The following is a 14,680-nucleotide window of genomic DNA, read 5'->3' as shown; positions in this document are numbered from 1 at the left end:
GGGGGAGGGGGGGGAGGAGGCAGAAAGAAAAAATGCCCAGGGTCATTTCTAGATAGAAACAGGTATTTCTCAATAGAGCAATGTCTGCAACAGAAGCTTGCAGGACTTTTTGTGATTTTGTTGTTGTTTTGTATGGGTTTTTCTAATACAAAACATCACCAATGTAAATAGAGCACTTACCTAATGCGACTGGAACAGAGAAAAACAAGTCCTTCAAATGAGTATCTTAAAGTGCAAAAGCACATCAAGTTAATCAGTCCTGATGAAATAACTTTCAGGTAATTTTCCCTTCAATACTCACCCAGATGTCAGAATAAAAACATTTTTACACATATTATGAATGGCCTACAGAAACTTAAACATGGAAAATTTGTCACGTGAGCTTCTGTGTTTTCCAGTCTAACATATCTAAAGTGCAACTTCCCTTGTAGGGGACGGAGAAGAGCACTAATCTGTCAGCATTTACTCTGACTTTAGATAAACAAGCAACAGAATTATTAAGGTTGCTCAAGTAAGTGGGGATTTTCCTCCCAATTACAATTTTATGTGAGAACTTGTATGTCTTATCAACTTCTTTTACTACAGTTTTTCAAGGATTAAACCTGCAAGGTGCTGGGCTGTTTAGAAATAAGAGCCCACGAAGTGCTCACTTAGCTTTAAGCACTTCTGCAGTCTGCATGCTTATCTGCTTGCCAATATCCAGATTTAAGGATATTCTGGCCAGAGACCACATAATAAGAAATACACAAAACTGAACCTGCAGCCTCAGAAAGCATTGAAGTTAGATCTATATAAGATTGCTTCACTTATTTATTCCTCATGAAGCATGATACTAAATGAAGGATAGATTTACTCCATGTAACACAGCAAATAAACTTACGCCAAAATCAAGACTGACAAAGCAGCTTTGTGAGTAGCTGTGCTGCAGTTTTGTACCCAGTTGCAGGACTCCACACTGGAAACAGAGCCCACCAACATGGACCTCAGTGTGTGTCTCCATGGACTATGAGACCTGATGTTGGGTGTATTGTGTACTCCCCTGTACATTAATACAGTAAACTTTCAGGTAGGTCTGCCGGGTATGAGCACAAGAGGTCAGGCCTCTGAGTCCTACTGCAATGCTGTAGTAACTATGTTTACACTTCCTTTCCAGAAGAAAATTAAAGTGAGAAGAGAGGTGAGATGTCTCTGTACTGTTTTTGCAAAGAGAGACCGGAGATAAGACCTAATTGCGAACTGAGATCAATTTTCAACATTGATCTTTTGTGCTTTTGCAAGAATACTAAGAAATACATAAGAAAGCAGAAAGCTGTATCTGTCCTGGGTTGTCTCATTCAAAAAGTAATTATTATTACCTTCAAGATTATTTTGTTCACTTCACTTCAGAGGACTGAAGTAGTAAAATGCTGACAAATCATGGATAAGATGTTGTCTTGTGGCAAGGACTAAGAGAATTCTTGAATTATGATTTCATGTTAAGTAAGCTATTCCTAAGCGAGATGAAGTTTAGAAAAAGATCTAGGATTTTAGAAAAAAAAAACACATAGCCCACAAAGAAACCCAAATCTCCTTTCAGAGTATATGGGGTAATTTTCCCTAACGAGCTGAAGTGGTTTTTGCCTCCTAAGGGAGACATTTTAAGTCAAGAAAAAAGCACATCAAAACACCTAAAGTTGATCTTTGAATTAAACTAGGATTTATGATTCTAACATAGAACATACCATTCTAATTGAAAAGAAATCAATACAACTAAGATGAGCATCAGGAGGAGGAAATTTCATCTTTTTTTTTCTAAACAGTTTCACTCAGACAACTCTATTAGAAAATGTGCATTTTGGATCATTTCCTAATCCTAAAACAAATAACCAAATTGACACAAAAAGAGTTTTTCAATACACACAGCAAAGTCTACAAAGAGAAATACCCTTTTTCATTCACCAAATTATCAGACAACCAAACAATCTCAGAACTTACAGAGACTGTGTCTTCACTCTTACAGGAAGTGTCTGATCTTCCCACGGACAAACCAGCTCCTCCCCACATGCTGGTGTCACCTGGGTTTGTGGCACGACAGGGGATTTCCATCTCTCTGCCCCAGTACAGCACATAGTGATAGACCATCATTACATGACCTTTTTCCCACAGAAACCTACATTTCTACGGACACCAGTACACAGCAATCTCCTTTACACATGGCACTTTATGTTTCTGCAGAAGGTAAGAAGTGTCCTGGAGCTGGGGCTACTCCTTTGTCCATCTGCAGAAGCTGGAGAGATGCTTCAAGTGCAAAAAGTAGGCTGGGTGATGACCAGAGGAGCTCACTTTGTGGTAGATTGTATTCTGCCCATGCTCTGACCAGATCTCATGAAACAACCAGTAATTCAGCTGTGAATACAGGCAATAAACATAACCCAGTATCATATGGCAGAGGTTTAATATCAGACACAGAAAATAAAGTCCTTCAGTTAAGAGTAGAATTTAATTAGAGGTTAAAGGTATGTTGAACTTTAATCAGCGTCCTGGGTATAGCTTATGATGTGTGCAAAGGTAAATATAATGAGCTGTTGCTGCCATCTACTGAACACAAGGAGTGTGAACTACACAGATTTACAGTTTGGCTACTGATCAAAAATATTTGCTTGGCCGCATTAAGTAAAATTTCTGTTTCATTAGAGCAATCATGTTTCTTTCTAGATGATATCCAGGACATGAATTTGCTTCAGAAAATACCTGTAACCCTTTGGGGGATTCTGAATTCTTTTTTGGAGAGCCACTCCTAGCCCATGGGGGAACCGTGAAAGGTGAGCATATATAGCTCCCATAACATGAAACACATTGCTATTAATAAGAAAGGGTTAAATTAGAGCTGCAGGTTGTTAAGATCTTAGAACACACTGGCTCTTCTATAGCAATATCATCCAGAACTCCATGAACTCTGCTGAGAATGGATACTTGCCCTTGTGTGGCAGCTGTGGTTTAGATGAAGAACCTCCCAGCTGGAAAAGTGCTGGCACTGGTCTTGGGGCGACTTTATGATGTGTATCCCCTATTGCTGCTCCCTGCCCAGAAATTAATTTCCAAATTTGCCCAAACCAGCACAGCACTGAATTTCTACCAGGATGCTGAAGGGTGGAACAGAGGTAAGCATGCTGCCGAGGGAGTTCTAAGCAGCAAGAGTCATCCCAGCTCCACTGCTTGTTTTACCCAAGGGATAACCCTGTTCTTGTATGTCCCAGAATCTGCCTCTCAGTGTAAACAGAGGCATTCAAACATACTCATATACGTACACATTTTACAGCAAAAAACCTTGTATTAACACACAAAACAGCAACAAAGACACTAAGTGTGAGGAATCCAGTATTATCATCTGGCTGCAATTCATTAAAAAAATATATGCACATATTGCTTACCTACAAGGTATATACATAGACACTCACAGCCAAATTCAGCCCTGCAGGTAAATAAAACCTTATTTTGTGTTGACTTCAATGAGGTCGGACGCATTTGCTTCAGAGATGTCTTTGGCTTTTAAAGGGCCACAAGAAGACTGGAAATTGCAGAAGGGAAGTGGGAGATAGGTGAGGATCCTGCTGATCTTACAGGCACTGAATACAGTCAAGCATTCAGACACACACAGCTCAACAACAGTGCACAAGAGCCAAGATAATGGGCTACAATAACAGTGACTGCTGTCTAAGATGGCAAAGGGATTTAAAGAGAAAAAAAAAAAAAAGTCTGGTTCTTTTACTGAGTCTACAGTCAGGAGTGCAGGAGCTGAGTTTAACAGAACGACACCAGTGTGAGATCAGCGAGAATAGCAAAAAGTATCCTGCATTCCTCTGCAAATTCCTGAATTTCCACACGAGGGAGCTTCTTGCCCACGAAGCTCACAGGGTGCTTCCTCCTGGGAAAGGTGGCAGCAGTGGCTCTCTGTGAGCTCCCAATTCGTGCAGCCTGATTGCACTGCTGCGAGTCACAGCGAGAGCCAGTAGTGAAATGGTTAACAGATAATGATGATTGTCAGAGCTTGTTAACCACAATTATTTTCAAGACATATGTAAATCTGTATAAATACCTAAGTGTGGTATATAATCTAAAACATACTGTTTAAATCTACAAGCATTCCTGAGTTAATTTCACTATAGGAACGTTAGTTGCAACTTCCTGACTTCACTGTGTTTGAATTCATATCCACGAACATTAATTTAAAATTAGTCTAAATATTTGTTGAGAATTAATCACCTGATAAATTTAGCTCTTTTTCATTTTTATGAATTATTCATTATCTCCTCTCTTTCCGTTGATGTGTTGGTTGTTTGCAAGAACTGAATTACTGGTTGACAGTAAAAAAAAAAAAAAAAATCTCCAGCATTTTTAGTGATTTGAAAAATGTTCCCCTTAGAAACTTGACTGGCGACTATGAGAGCAATTTGGTTTGCCACCAATATTTTATGGTACTGGTTTGCTTCTTGAAGGACCTGCTGAAGTTTTTGAGAGGCATAAGCAAGTTCATAGAGCAAACACTTTGCAAAAACAGCAAAAAAAACTGGTTTTGTCCTGCATATATACAGTTCCTACGAAGGAAGTTTGTATTAGCGAAAACCTGTTTGTGGGAATGTTTGGGAACAGTATGATGACGTGTGACTGCAGGAATGAACAGCTGTGTAAAACTGCTGAACTACAAAAAGCTCCTTCTGCGCAGTCATCATAGAAAATACTTGAGCTTGCCAAAGGAAAAGAGTAATTCTGTTCTAGGATGGCCATTAGCAAGTCTGAATGAAAAATTATCAGCCACCAGATATTACAAAGAGGAACAAACCTTTCAAGGAAAGCCTTGAGTAGATGGCAGCAAAGATCCTTAACACTGCATAGTACAAAGGGAAGTGATTTGTGAGCCCCTAGCATACAGAGGACAATTTCTCAAACTTTATCTATGGCCTGCCTTTAGTGGGAATAGTGGAATACCAGATTTTCTGAATAAAGCTTACCTTCCCAAGTCTAGGGCTGGAAGCTGAATTTCTGGCTGCCACTCATTAAAACAATCTTTGTCACAAAATTAATTTACTAGCAAATGTAACTTCCCTTCTTCCACTCAGTGAAACAGGTAACATCTTGATCTTCCCATTGGGTATGTCTTTATATTTGCTACTTTCAGTATCAGTTTGCTACTGTTAATTAAATAACAAATCAGAAAATTACTTCTAAAATTATAAAAAAGCAAAAGCCCCAGAACACACCCTCATGTGGTTAGTAGCTGGTACCAGCACTTGCAAAACATCAAAGGCTTCTCTAAACATAGACTTTCATCAGTGATGCTGCAAGCTTTCATCTAATCTTTCATGATTTCCCATGCAGGAACATCAAAAGAGAAAGAAGAGAATAGCACTGTTCCAAAGCAATGGTGCTCTGTGTGAAAATTATGTGTTAAGCCACAGCACATATAAAATGTAAGTGGGAAATTATTATTTACATGAGACATATTTTAATAAACATAATCATTAGCTCCCTGTCTTTTCCTATAAGGAACAAGGATTTTTGCAGTTCAAAATCATGTCCAAAGCTCAAGTGATTTCTGGAAGAAAATGAAAAAGAATTAGAAATGTGTAAGTCTTCAAAGCAAGAAGATCAACTTATGTTCATTTTTACCTACTGAAACACATTCTGCATATTTCATTGTTTCTGTCATCTTGTTATAATCCATCCAAAGAGTTTTCAAAGAACATTAAGTCCTACAAATAAACAAACTGTGAATTAGATATGGAAGGCACAAAAATGCAACAATTACTATCAAAAGTCTTACTTGTAGGCTTTTGTTACATTAAGTAATTATATTAGTCAATCACTTTTTATCACTGCCTCTGAGAAACAGGAGTTTTGGAGGGGACAATCCAAAAATCTTAACTGTCATTTCTATTCTACTAAAAGCAAAATTTCTGAATTGTTGATGGAATTTTGAAGCAAACACTTTGCAGTGAATAATTTAAACAGTATTGTAATTTTGGTTTATATTCTCTGATGTAAGTATCACAGATTATTTTGAAACCACTTCATGTTAACACAGTTACATTGGCAAAAGAACTACACAGCAAATATCAATTTCTAATTCTAGAAAACACGCAACTTAACCCCTAGCACTGACTATTCTCCTTCTCATATAATTCTTACGATTACCTCCATGAGAGAATTTTTGTAGGAATTTTTATATGACCTGAAGGTCTTACATGCAATACTCAACAGAACTATTGAATTGGTTTGAAATTACCATTAGAAACAACATAACTTTTTTTTTGGTTCATACACTTGTTCAAACGTGATAAGGGGTTTGGGGGAGTTTGGAAGGTTTGACAAATATGTTGAGGTTTGATCCTGACATACAAAATACTGAACTGCATGTGTAATATTACCTAAACTGTTTAATAAACAAAAATTTAAACACTTTTTTTAAAATCAAAAACATAAAAATTAGAAGTTTTTCAGTTAATTTATCTTTTAGATATTGGGTTTGGCTTTCCACTGCACTTGCATTTTGTAGCTCTCAGCTGACAGCAAGAGCCCCTTTGGCCCTGGTCTGCAGGTCTCTATGGGTCTGCCTCTCCACCTTGCACACTTACAATGAGGAAACAAGCACCAATCATTACTGCCTTGATCCTCACATCAAGATCTACAGGAACCTGGATCCCAAAGTTGGCAGTGTTGGTAAAGATGTTGTTGACAAATCCAGACCAATACTTGGAAATTTTGCCAATCGTTGTCATCTCATTGAGAGCTTTTACCTGCACAAAGAAAAAACAGGAACAGACATAGATGTAAACAAATCAAGTACACACTGATGACATCTCCACAGAATTAATGACTCTGTCCTGACATGCAGAGTATGCTATAGTTGTCAGGTTCTCCTTTTATTCTTATTGCTGCAATGTTCTATTAGTGTCAAAACCCTTTACGAGTGGCACACAAGAAAGGGTCTCAAGTTTGGAAACATCAGCATCTTTAGAGCTGACAAAAAGTGGGAGAAAGCAATTGTGAAAGTTTATGCCAGTTTTGTCTTTCTTTCACAGTGCTGTGGGTTTTTCCTGTATCATGTTTTTTATACTCTCCTAGCCAAACTGCTGTGGACCACTGTCCCCTCAGGGGACAGATATCCTCTCCATTATGCAGAGAGAGAATAGCCACCTGCATTGTTTTTCAGAGTATACTGAAATTTCAGACAGTATGCACTGGAGTCTTCTGATTTGGATAATGAGTTGATAAACCCAAAAATTCCTTTATGATTCTTGACTAAGGCAAAGCACTTTGTTCACATCAGAAACTCTGTTCAGGGTTTCTTCAAGTATCTCCCACTCTCCCTCTCATCTGAGAAATTTATTCCAAGTAGTAAAACCTTTAAATTGTTAACACTTGTACAAAACATACCTCAAAGTCAACATCATCAAAACAGCCACAGGTTGCACATGGGCCAATTACTTTTAATACATCTTCTTTACTTTGATTCTGTATAGTAAACTTCGGCAGAAAAGGGTCCCAGTTCTGTACAACGTACCCAGCTATTGTACCTGGTGGGGACTGAACTTCTAACTAGCAAACAAAAGAAAACAACAACAAAAAATGTGTTTAGCTGATTTTATATTGACTTATTTTTCCATGATAGAGTATTGTTTATATAATGACAAAATATTTCTTTACCAAATACAGTAACATACCATGTTACCAAACATGGAACTGGATATTGCAAAACTGTCTAATGGTGTTTTTAAATATAGTGGACAATATGAAGCTCAAAAGCCGCACCAGAAGCCAAAATCTTACATACGATATAAGACTATAAAATCTCTAAACTGGGAAAAAAACTGTTACTGTATTCAGAGAGTATCCTATAAGCTTTTTTAAGCAGCTGTACTACCAAAGGACCTTCTCTTTAAAAATCCTGATGCAGTGCTAGGAAGGTAAGTGGATGAGATAACCTGTAAACGTTTTTGTAACACAAGAAAGATATCTGAGTGAAGGAGAGTCAAAAAACACGGAGGGTAAGACCTGATGCTATATGGGATCTGCATTTTTCACTCCAAGCAGCTTACATCCACGTTCTGCAATTTCCCAGAGATATATGGCCCTGAAGAGGCAGATCCACAGAGTGAAGCCTCAGCTTCCTTAGAGAGCGGCTTCCCAGCCACACCCACTCACCCCAGTGGCCTCCAGAGAGTTTCCATCCTTCACCCTCCTGGAGCCCAGTGCGTGATCTCTCTCTGTGTCAGGGCAGGCAGTGTTTTGGGTGTTAGACTGGAGAGACATCATCAGACACCAAAGCTTTGTGTGGGATGTCAGCAAAGCCAGGTCCCATGGAAGGGAGGAGGTACACTGGGAACAGAACTCATTTATGAACTGAACTCCTTCCTGCCACCCTCGAGGAGCTGCACAGCGAGATGCTGGGACAAAAGGCATTTGGGATTCCCTCACCTCCTGCAGGAAGCAGGGGAACCAGCAGCTGTTGCACCTCAAGGGTCTGATGACTCGGATCACCTCCCGTCCCGTGTTATCCGCAATCCTTATGGTGAAAGACCTTATAGGCGAGCACAGCTGGCGGTCAAAGCAGCCGTTCTCTTCTACTGCAAAGTAAACTCTTTGTCCCAAATGGTTTTTTATCTCATATTTGCTGGAGGTCTCTGTGCCGAGTATGGCTAATAAAGCAAAACAAGTAGAACATTAACTTATATAATGTTTTTTACTACCTTAGTATAATGTTAGTGGATATATACATATATGAGCATTTATTCTAAATGTCTATGAGAAAGATTGTTTAAAAAATTGTTTTGAAGTAGCAACACAAAGAAAATATACAAGTATAAGGAAATAATAGTGCAAGGTCTTTATCTTGAAGGAATTAATTCACACTTTGATTTGCTGTACACTAAAGTACATATCACAAAAGAGAATTCAGATCCTGAGTTTTTGTTTGGGGCTTTTCTTACTTCATCATCTGTGAAAAGTAACATCCTGAGACTGACCCACTTCAATGAGAAAGCTTTCACCCAGCAGATCATTTGAGAATCAGGCCAAAACCATTTTGAATGGGAGAAATACATTTGACAATGTTTAACTGGCAGAACTTAATAACTGTTCAGTACTTTGCAATTCTGAGAAACTAAGTAATTAGAAAACCTTTTGCTTCATTTTCTGTTTTCTGACCTTCCTTTCTCTATTTGCTTTGTTTCTCATAGTATGTTAGTTATTGTTAAAGGCAAAAAATTTTTCCATGGATTGTAAAGATGAGAGGGAGTTGTCTGAGGGAGAGAATTTAAGACTGTTGCAGAGATTACTCACCCCGCAGTGGTTTGCTGTAGAACTGGCAAACAATAAAGTGAGTCTTCCCCACACTATCACTACAGAACAGCCTGACACAAGGGCAGCAAGAGGGTTCACAGTGACTTCAGTGAGCTGGGGGCAAGACTTGGATGCCTTTTGGAGACACCCATGTACCAGCACTGTTAAAGGGTGACAAGGATTGCATCATACCTTCCAGAAGCTCCACTTGCTGATGAATAATTATCTGGTCCAGCTGTTTAAAAAAAAAAATAAACAAGATGGTGGGTCTTGGATAGGTCTGGGGCTGCCAGTGGTCATCTGTCTATTTTTATTGCTCACCTTCCTGTTACTAAGATTTCTTTCCTTCCAGAGGTGCACAGGCTGGGTGCCTGAAGGCTTGCTCAAGTCACACTTCAGACTTCTCTCTGAAATTATGGCTGAGGAATGTGACATTACTGTGCTGTGGCCATGTAATTCACCCACATGTTTAATGAAAAATAATCTTCACTGGGGGAATAAGAAGACAACAGCAACAGAAAGTTGTGTGCAAGCAGCAGAATTCACTTCTTGCTCCTGTTGCTCCTCTTTGGCAGAGGGGAAGCCCCTTACCCTAGATACAAGGTTGGTGCTGGGCACCATGGCAGTGCAGGAGTGAGTGAGCCTTGGCTCAAGCTCAAAATGTACAGTGGCCACATCCCAAAGGGCCCTGCTGGAGCAGCCCAGCAAGGCAGTAAGGGGATGCCAACGACAGCACACACCAGCTTTAACACTCTGATCTCAGGAACAAGACCCCTTCACCCTAAATCTGGCAAATGGTCATGCCAGGGTACCAGAATGAGCAAAGCAAGAGCAAAACCTTCAGGTGGCTGAAACTATCTTCTCCCATGAGCTGGTTAAAAATGCAGAAGAAAAACTGCTTGCCATGATACCCAGCTTTGCTGTGCTTATCATCCCTCTGACATTATTCTTTCTTGGAGAACAGTTGTTAGCATTATAAAACCAGCAAGACTTAATTTCAGACTACCTTTCAGTTTTATGTGACTTTTTATGCTTGTTTTATGTGACAGTTTTAGGCTTTACCAATCTCTTTTCCTGATGGGCAAATGCCTGGCACAGGGTGTGGCCATTACTCACAGCTGCAGACACAAAGCACACAGCGACCTTCTGAGACCAGCATGTCACAGCTCTCCAGTGCCTGGATATTTTAAAATTGATAAATCTCGCCTGGTATGTATTCAAACTGTTGCAGCCATTTGTCACTTCTAGTCAGCTCCTGCAGCTAGTTCAGGCTGCAAAGAAAAGCTGGTAAAAAGAGGAACTTCTTCATCCCTTTCATTAATCTCTGAAATGTGTATGCCAGTAATTGAAATAATAATAAATATTTAGATGTAAAAATATTCTCCCAAAACTCTTTGCTGTTTGTTGTTGGGGTCTCGTGAGAGAGCTCTTGGAGCTCATGGGGAGGGCTCTGCTGATGGAAAGAGAATAAACAAGTTAAAGATGGTAGGCCTATTTTAATATTTTAGTATTGATTTTAATATGGATTTCTTTGCCTCATGTAGACTTTCACAGAGAAAAGAAAATTAATGGGCCCGAATTGTTAAAAGCTTTGAGTGATTTTGGTCTGTGTCTTGGTTTGCTGTGCACAATATGTAAACAATGTAGAGACAACACAGCAGTACCACTTGTTATCCTTGTTTTGCCTTCCACTGGTTTCTGCAAGGCAGTTATTCTGATGCATTTTTACTGGGGCATTTGTGGATTGAGGGAATTCTGCACTTGGATTTGAAAGCACCCAAAGCCCTTTGGTTTAACAAGGGTCTGGTCCTCTTGAGCTCAGATATGTTAAAATTCCTTATACACAGCTAATTCTCAGTATTCAGTTCTGTTGGCATCAAATTTATATCTGATCAGTCTAACCAATTCTAAATGCAGAAGTTTTTTACAAAAGTGGTTAAACCTGAATGGTGGCACAACATGCAGCTGAGCTACTCAGACAATTCTTCTCCAAGGTTTCACCTGTCTATTCTTGCTGTGGGAAAAGGTTCCTTCAATTTTTGTTATGGATGTTGAACAATTCTTTGAGTTATGGCTGTAATCTAGAAGATAATAATGAGGTTTAGGTAACTTTTTTCATAGAAAGTTATTTAAAGAGTGATAGACAGAAAACATGGCTTGTGCTTGCTGAGGCAGAAGCAGTTTTCTGCCCTTCTCTGGTGCACCTCAAGCAGCTGATTGGAATCATTCCTTCACCTGAACTGACTCTGGGTGTGGGTCTGCAGAGTGAAATATTTCTACCTAGCCTTTACCTACAGCAAACATATTTTCCTTTCCTCTTATCCAATCCCTGGGTTTCTATTTAGAGTAAAATTGTAGGGATGTCTCTGAGACTGACTAAATTTGGATCCTTATTTCAAACATACCATGGTCTTATTGAGAAATATAATCAGCTTTCTCAAATCTATCCAGTTATCTTGCCCACTCCTGCTGGAGAATGTAATTTCTATTTGTTATTCTGTATTTATTCACAACCATTCTCTATATAATCTTTCTTCCAGTAATGTCATTCTATAAATTAAATATATCTCTTTCCCACAGTTTACTCTCCTAGGCACTCAGCCATGGTTTCCTCTCCAATTGTATTGTTTTTAGTCTACAGACAAAACAGTTGGAGTCCTGTTTTAAAGGAGGTTCTCTATTCCCCATACCCTTCCAGTAGCACCTCTCTGTGCCTGTTCCAGTTTGGACCCACCTTCCTCCATTACACACAGCACTAGAATGACGCACAATCTTCCAGAAGTCTTCCCAGTGGCATAAATAATTCCAAGCTCTGCTAGAAACATCTTCACTTGAGCATTTAATTACATGAAAATCTCTTAGTCCATGAGGATAAATCCCAAGGGATTACCCCAGCAGCTGTGAATCCCACATACATTCTGCAGGCAGCCCTCTCCCTGCTGGTGGGATCTCCTTTATGTTCCCACCTATCCTGTAGGGGCCTGTTTCATTAGTCACACAGCCAGTGTGGCTTCAGCATCACACACCAAAACGTTCTGCAATGCACAGAAACTCGAGCTGTGGGTACACGCCAACAATCAGCACTGCACACATGCTTCCCACTTTTCAGAGCAGAGAAAATTGAGAATAATTAGCAAGGCTGCAGCACAGGCCAAGAACACGCATGAATGAGGTCTTCAGTTCCACTTACAGCTCTGAGAGTGACCTGCTCTTTTGTCTTAATGTCAGATGCAAAGCTTCCATAAAATGGAGTGATAGTATTTGCTTGCCCACATAATCTGCGTAAATCTGAGGTGTAATTCACGTTCATACAGGAGCCTGAATACGTAACCTGCCAAGTACTTACTATCACAATCACTTTTAGACTAAAAAATGTAGCTTCCACAGTCTGTAAGCGAACGCTCATGTAATTGACAACACCTTTAATTTTGTGTTTGAGCATCTTGAAATGAAAATCATCACTCCACATGAAAGACTGTTTCTGAACAGTCTCCCCATTTCATTAGGTATCTAGGTAACTTAGCTCCAAATATAAAATACGCTCCATTTCTGCTTCTGTACAAAACTACCAGAAATAATGTATGCCTAAAATACCCATCTTGAGTGAAGTAAACATTGCCCAGCATCACCAAAATGCAAACACAGCAGAGATGTATCAGAACCATGATCTGACTACGCTGGGGGCCTGATTCTGTCCCCACCCATACCAGGCAGAATGTGCGACACCTTACTCAGCATGCAAGAGTGGCACAATCCAGCCACATGTGAAATGCAAACCTCAGTCAGTGTCAAAGCAACAGCAGGGAGTGACCCCCTGCTAAAAATGTTCAGGGAAAGATGAAACTTCTGGAGCAGAGTTGCAGACAATCAGTGCTCTGAGCTCCAGGAGCTGAGAGGTTTCACAGAGCAAAAGGAACAGCCACATCTTTAGCAGTAGGCTGGAGATGACTTAAGAGTTCATTTTTCTTCCCCACCTATGACCTACTTCTCTGCTTCCATTTCCAAGCACCTTCCTCTCTCAGGCATTAGCACTTTCTTCCCCACACAGAGTTAACTCAAGTTTGTAGCCACTTGGACTTAGGTTAATCTAATTTCTATAAAGTGAATGGTAGCAATGAAGAAAAAGCTTGTTTCTCTTATGTTCCTTATTTCATAGTAATATCAAACAACAAAAAAGCCTCCCCACCTCAAACTACCCCTCCCCCAAGGAGAAAAACCCAAACCTCATCCTCCAGGGTATCAAAGCAATGTAAAAGGAAAACATAACAATTCTAACATTCAGAAAGGTTCAGGACCTGGTTCAGGTACTCCAGACCAGGTGGCAAGTTATGAGTGTGTGACGTTTGCTTCCAGAGACTTGTTGGTTCAACAGGCATATTCTGTTGAGGAATTTCAGAAGAACCAGGCAGGTAATCCTTCAAGATTGGCTTGGCTTGTCCCTGAGATTCTACAGAAGAAAAAAACAGAAAAAACGCCAGAAATATCAGGACAAAAGAGCAGCAAGCTTCTTGGATCAAAGCTGGAATAACATCATTCTTCATGTGACTGTATCAGTACTTCGGTTCAGGTCAGGAGTGAGGACCCAAAAGGAATCTCCTGATGGTCCCACACGTGGAGCATGCTGATCATAAAGCTGCCTTAGAATACGCAAAGAGGAATCACCGCAGATGAAGCTAAATGAGGAGATGTGGTCTTGGAGGGCACCTGATCTGCTCTGACAGCTGGTGAGCACAGAGCCTGTGTGACAAGGCTGGAGCTGGCCTGGACTCACACACAGGGTGGCCAGAAGCCCCTCAGCACAGGTTGCCCAGCCCTGCTCCCTGTGACCTGCCCTGTGTGCCCTGAGCTGCTGAGGGCTGGCTCACAGCAAGATGCTTTCCAGCATCCTGAGGGCACCCATAATTTCTCTAATTAGAGAGAACTTTTCCAGGGAGCTCAGATTCCCCAAGATGGATGTTACAACCCTGATATCAAAGTCTACACAGCCTCTTATAGTGGCTTATTATTATCTTAGTGAATAGATCAGATATCATTGTGCTGTGTTTTCTGGTTTGCTGTCACAAACAAGTCCTTTAGCACACAGTGATGGTAATCAGCACCCCGGCCGGTGCTGTGAAGGTAACAAGAGCATTTACTACCACAGGCACCTGTACATCCACACCCCTCCACAGGCACAGGCACTGTCTCCCAGAGCACAGTGACCACCTTAACCATCGGTTTTCCAAAAAACTCCTACTGGTTTTTCCAGGCACATTGTTCCTCAGCCTTCAGCAACACTGGTTCTGCAGGAACAAGGAGGAGTAAACTGAAGCTCTCCCCATATAAATGGCAAATCCTTGTACTGAGCTGAGCCCCTGTGCTT

General features: G+C 40.3%; 2 protein-coding genes across 10 annotated transcripts in view; both read right to left on the bottom strand.

Annotated features, from left to right (window-relative positions):
* LOC103624857 (phospholipid scramblase 1) overlaps nucleotides 1–5,702 on the bottom strand; it is a 24,745-nt gene extending 19,043 nt beyond the window's left edge. The window contains exon 1 of the mRNA XM_017726455.1: nucleotides 5,647–5,702. Within this exon, the coding sequence (XP_017581944.1) occupies nucleotides 5,647–5,660 (14 nt within the window). The 5' untranslated portion in view covers nucleotides 5,661–5,702. The remainder of the gene's footprint in view (nucleotides 1–5,646) is intronic.
* Nucleotides 2,154–14,680, bottom strand: part of LOC103624856 (phospholipid scramblase family member 5) — a 75,870-nt gene continuing 63,343 nt past the window's right edge. For 4 of the 9 annotated variants that reach the window (XM_017726460.1, XM_017726462.1, XM_017726461.1 and 1 more), the window contains 6 exons: nucleotides 13,614–13,765; nucleotides 9,511–9,553; nucleotides 8,455–8,675; nucleotides 7,414–7,575; nucleotides 6,612–6,773; nucleotides 5,647–5,729 (listed from right to left, as the gene is read on the bottom strand). In XM_017726460.1, coding sequence (XP_017581949.1) covers nucleotides 5,691–5,729; nucleotides 6,612–6,773; nucleotides 7,414–7,575; nucleotides 8,455–8,675; nucleotides 9,511–9,553; nucleotides 13,614–13,765 — 779 coding nt within the window. In that variant the 3' untranslated portion in view covers nucleotides 5,647–5,690. Of the gene's footprint in view, nucleotides 5,573–5,646; nucleotides 5,730–6,611; nucleotides 6,774–7,413; nucleotides 7,576–8,454; nucleotides 8,676–9,510; nucleotides 9,554–9,639; nucleotides 9,808–13,613; nucleotides 13,766–14,680 lie in introns of those variants that run through there. The other 5 variants (XM_017726466.1, XM_017726464.1, XM_017726465.1 and 2 more) reach the window with 5 other exon arrangements.

This window comes from Corvus brachyrhynchos, unplaced genomic scaffold (genome assembly GCF_000691975.1).
Source record: "Corvus brachyrhynchos isolate BGI_N302 unplaced genomic scaffold, ASM69197v1 scaffold221, whole genome shotgun sequence".
Classification (NCBI taxonomy): domain Eukaryota; kingdom Metazoa; phylum Chordata; class Aves; order Passeriformes; family Corvidae; genus Corvus; species Corvus brachyrhynchos.
This window is presented reverse-complemented; position numbering and strand designations above follow the sequence as displayed.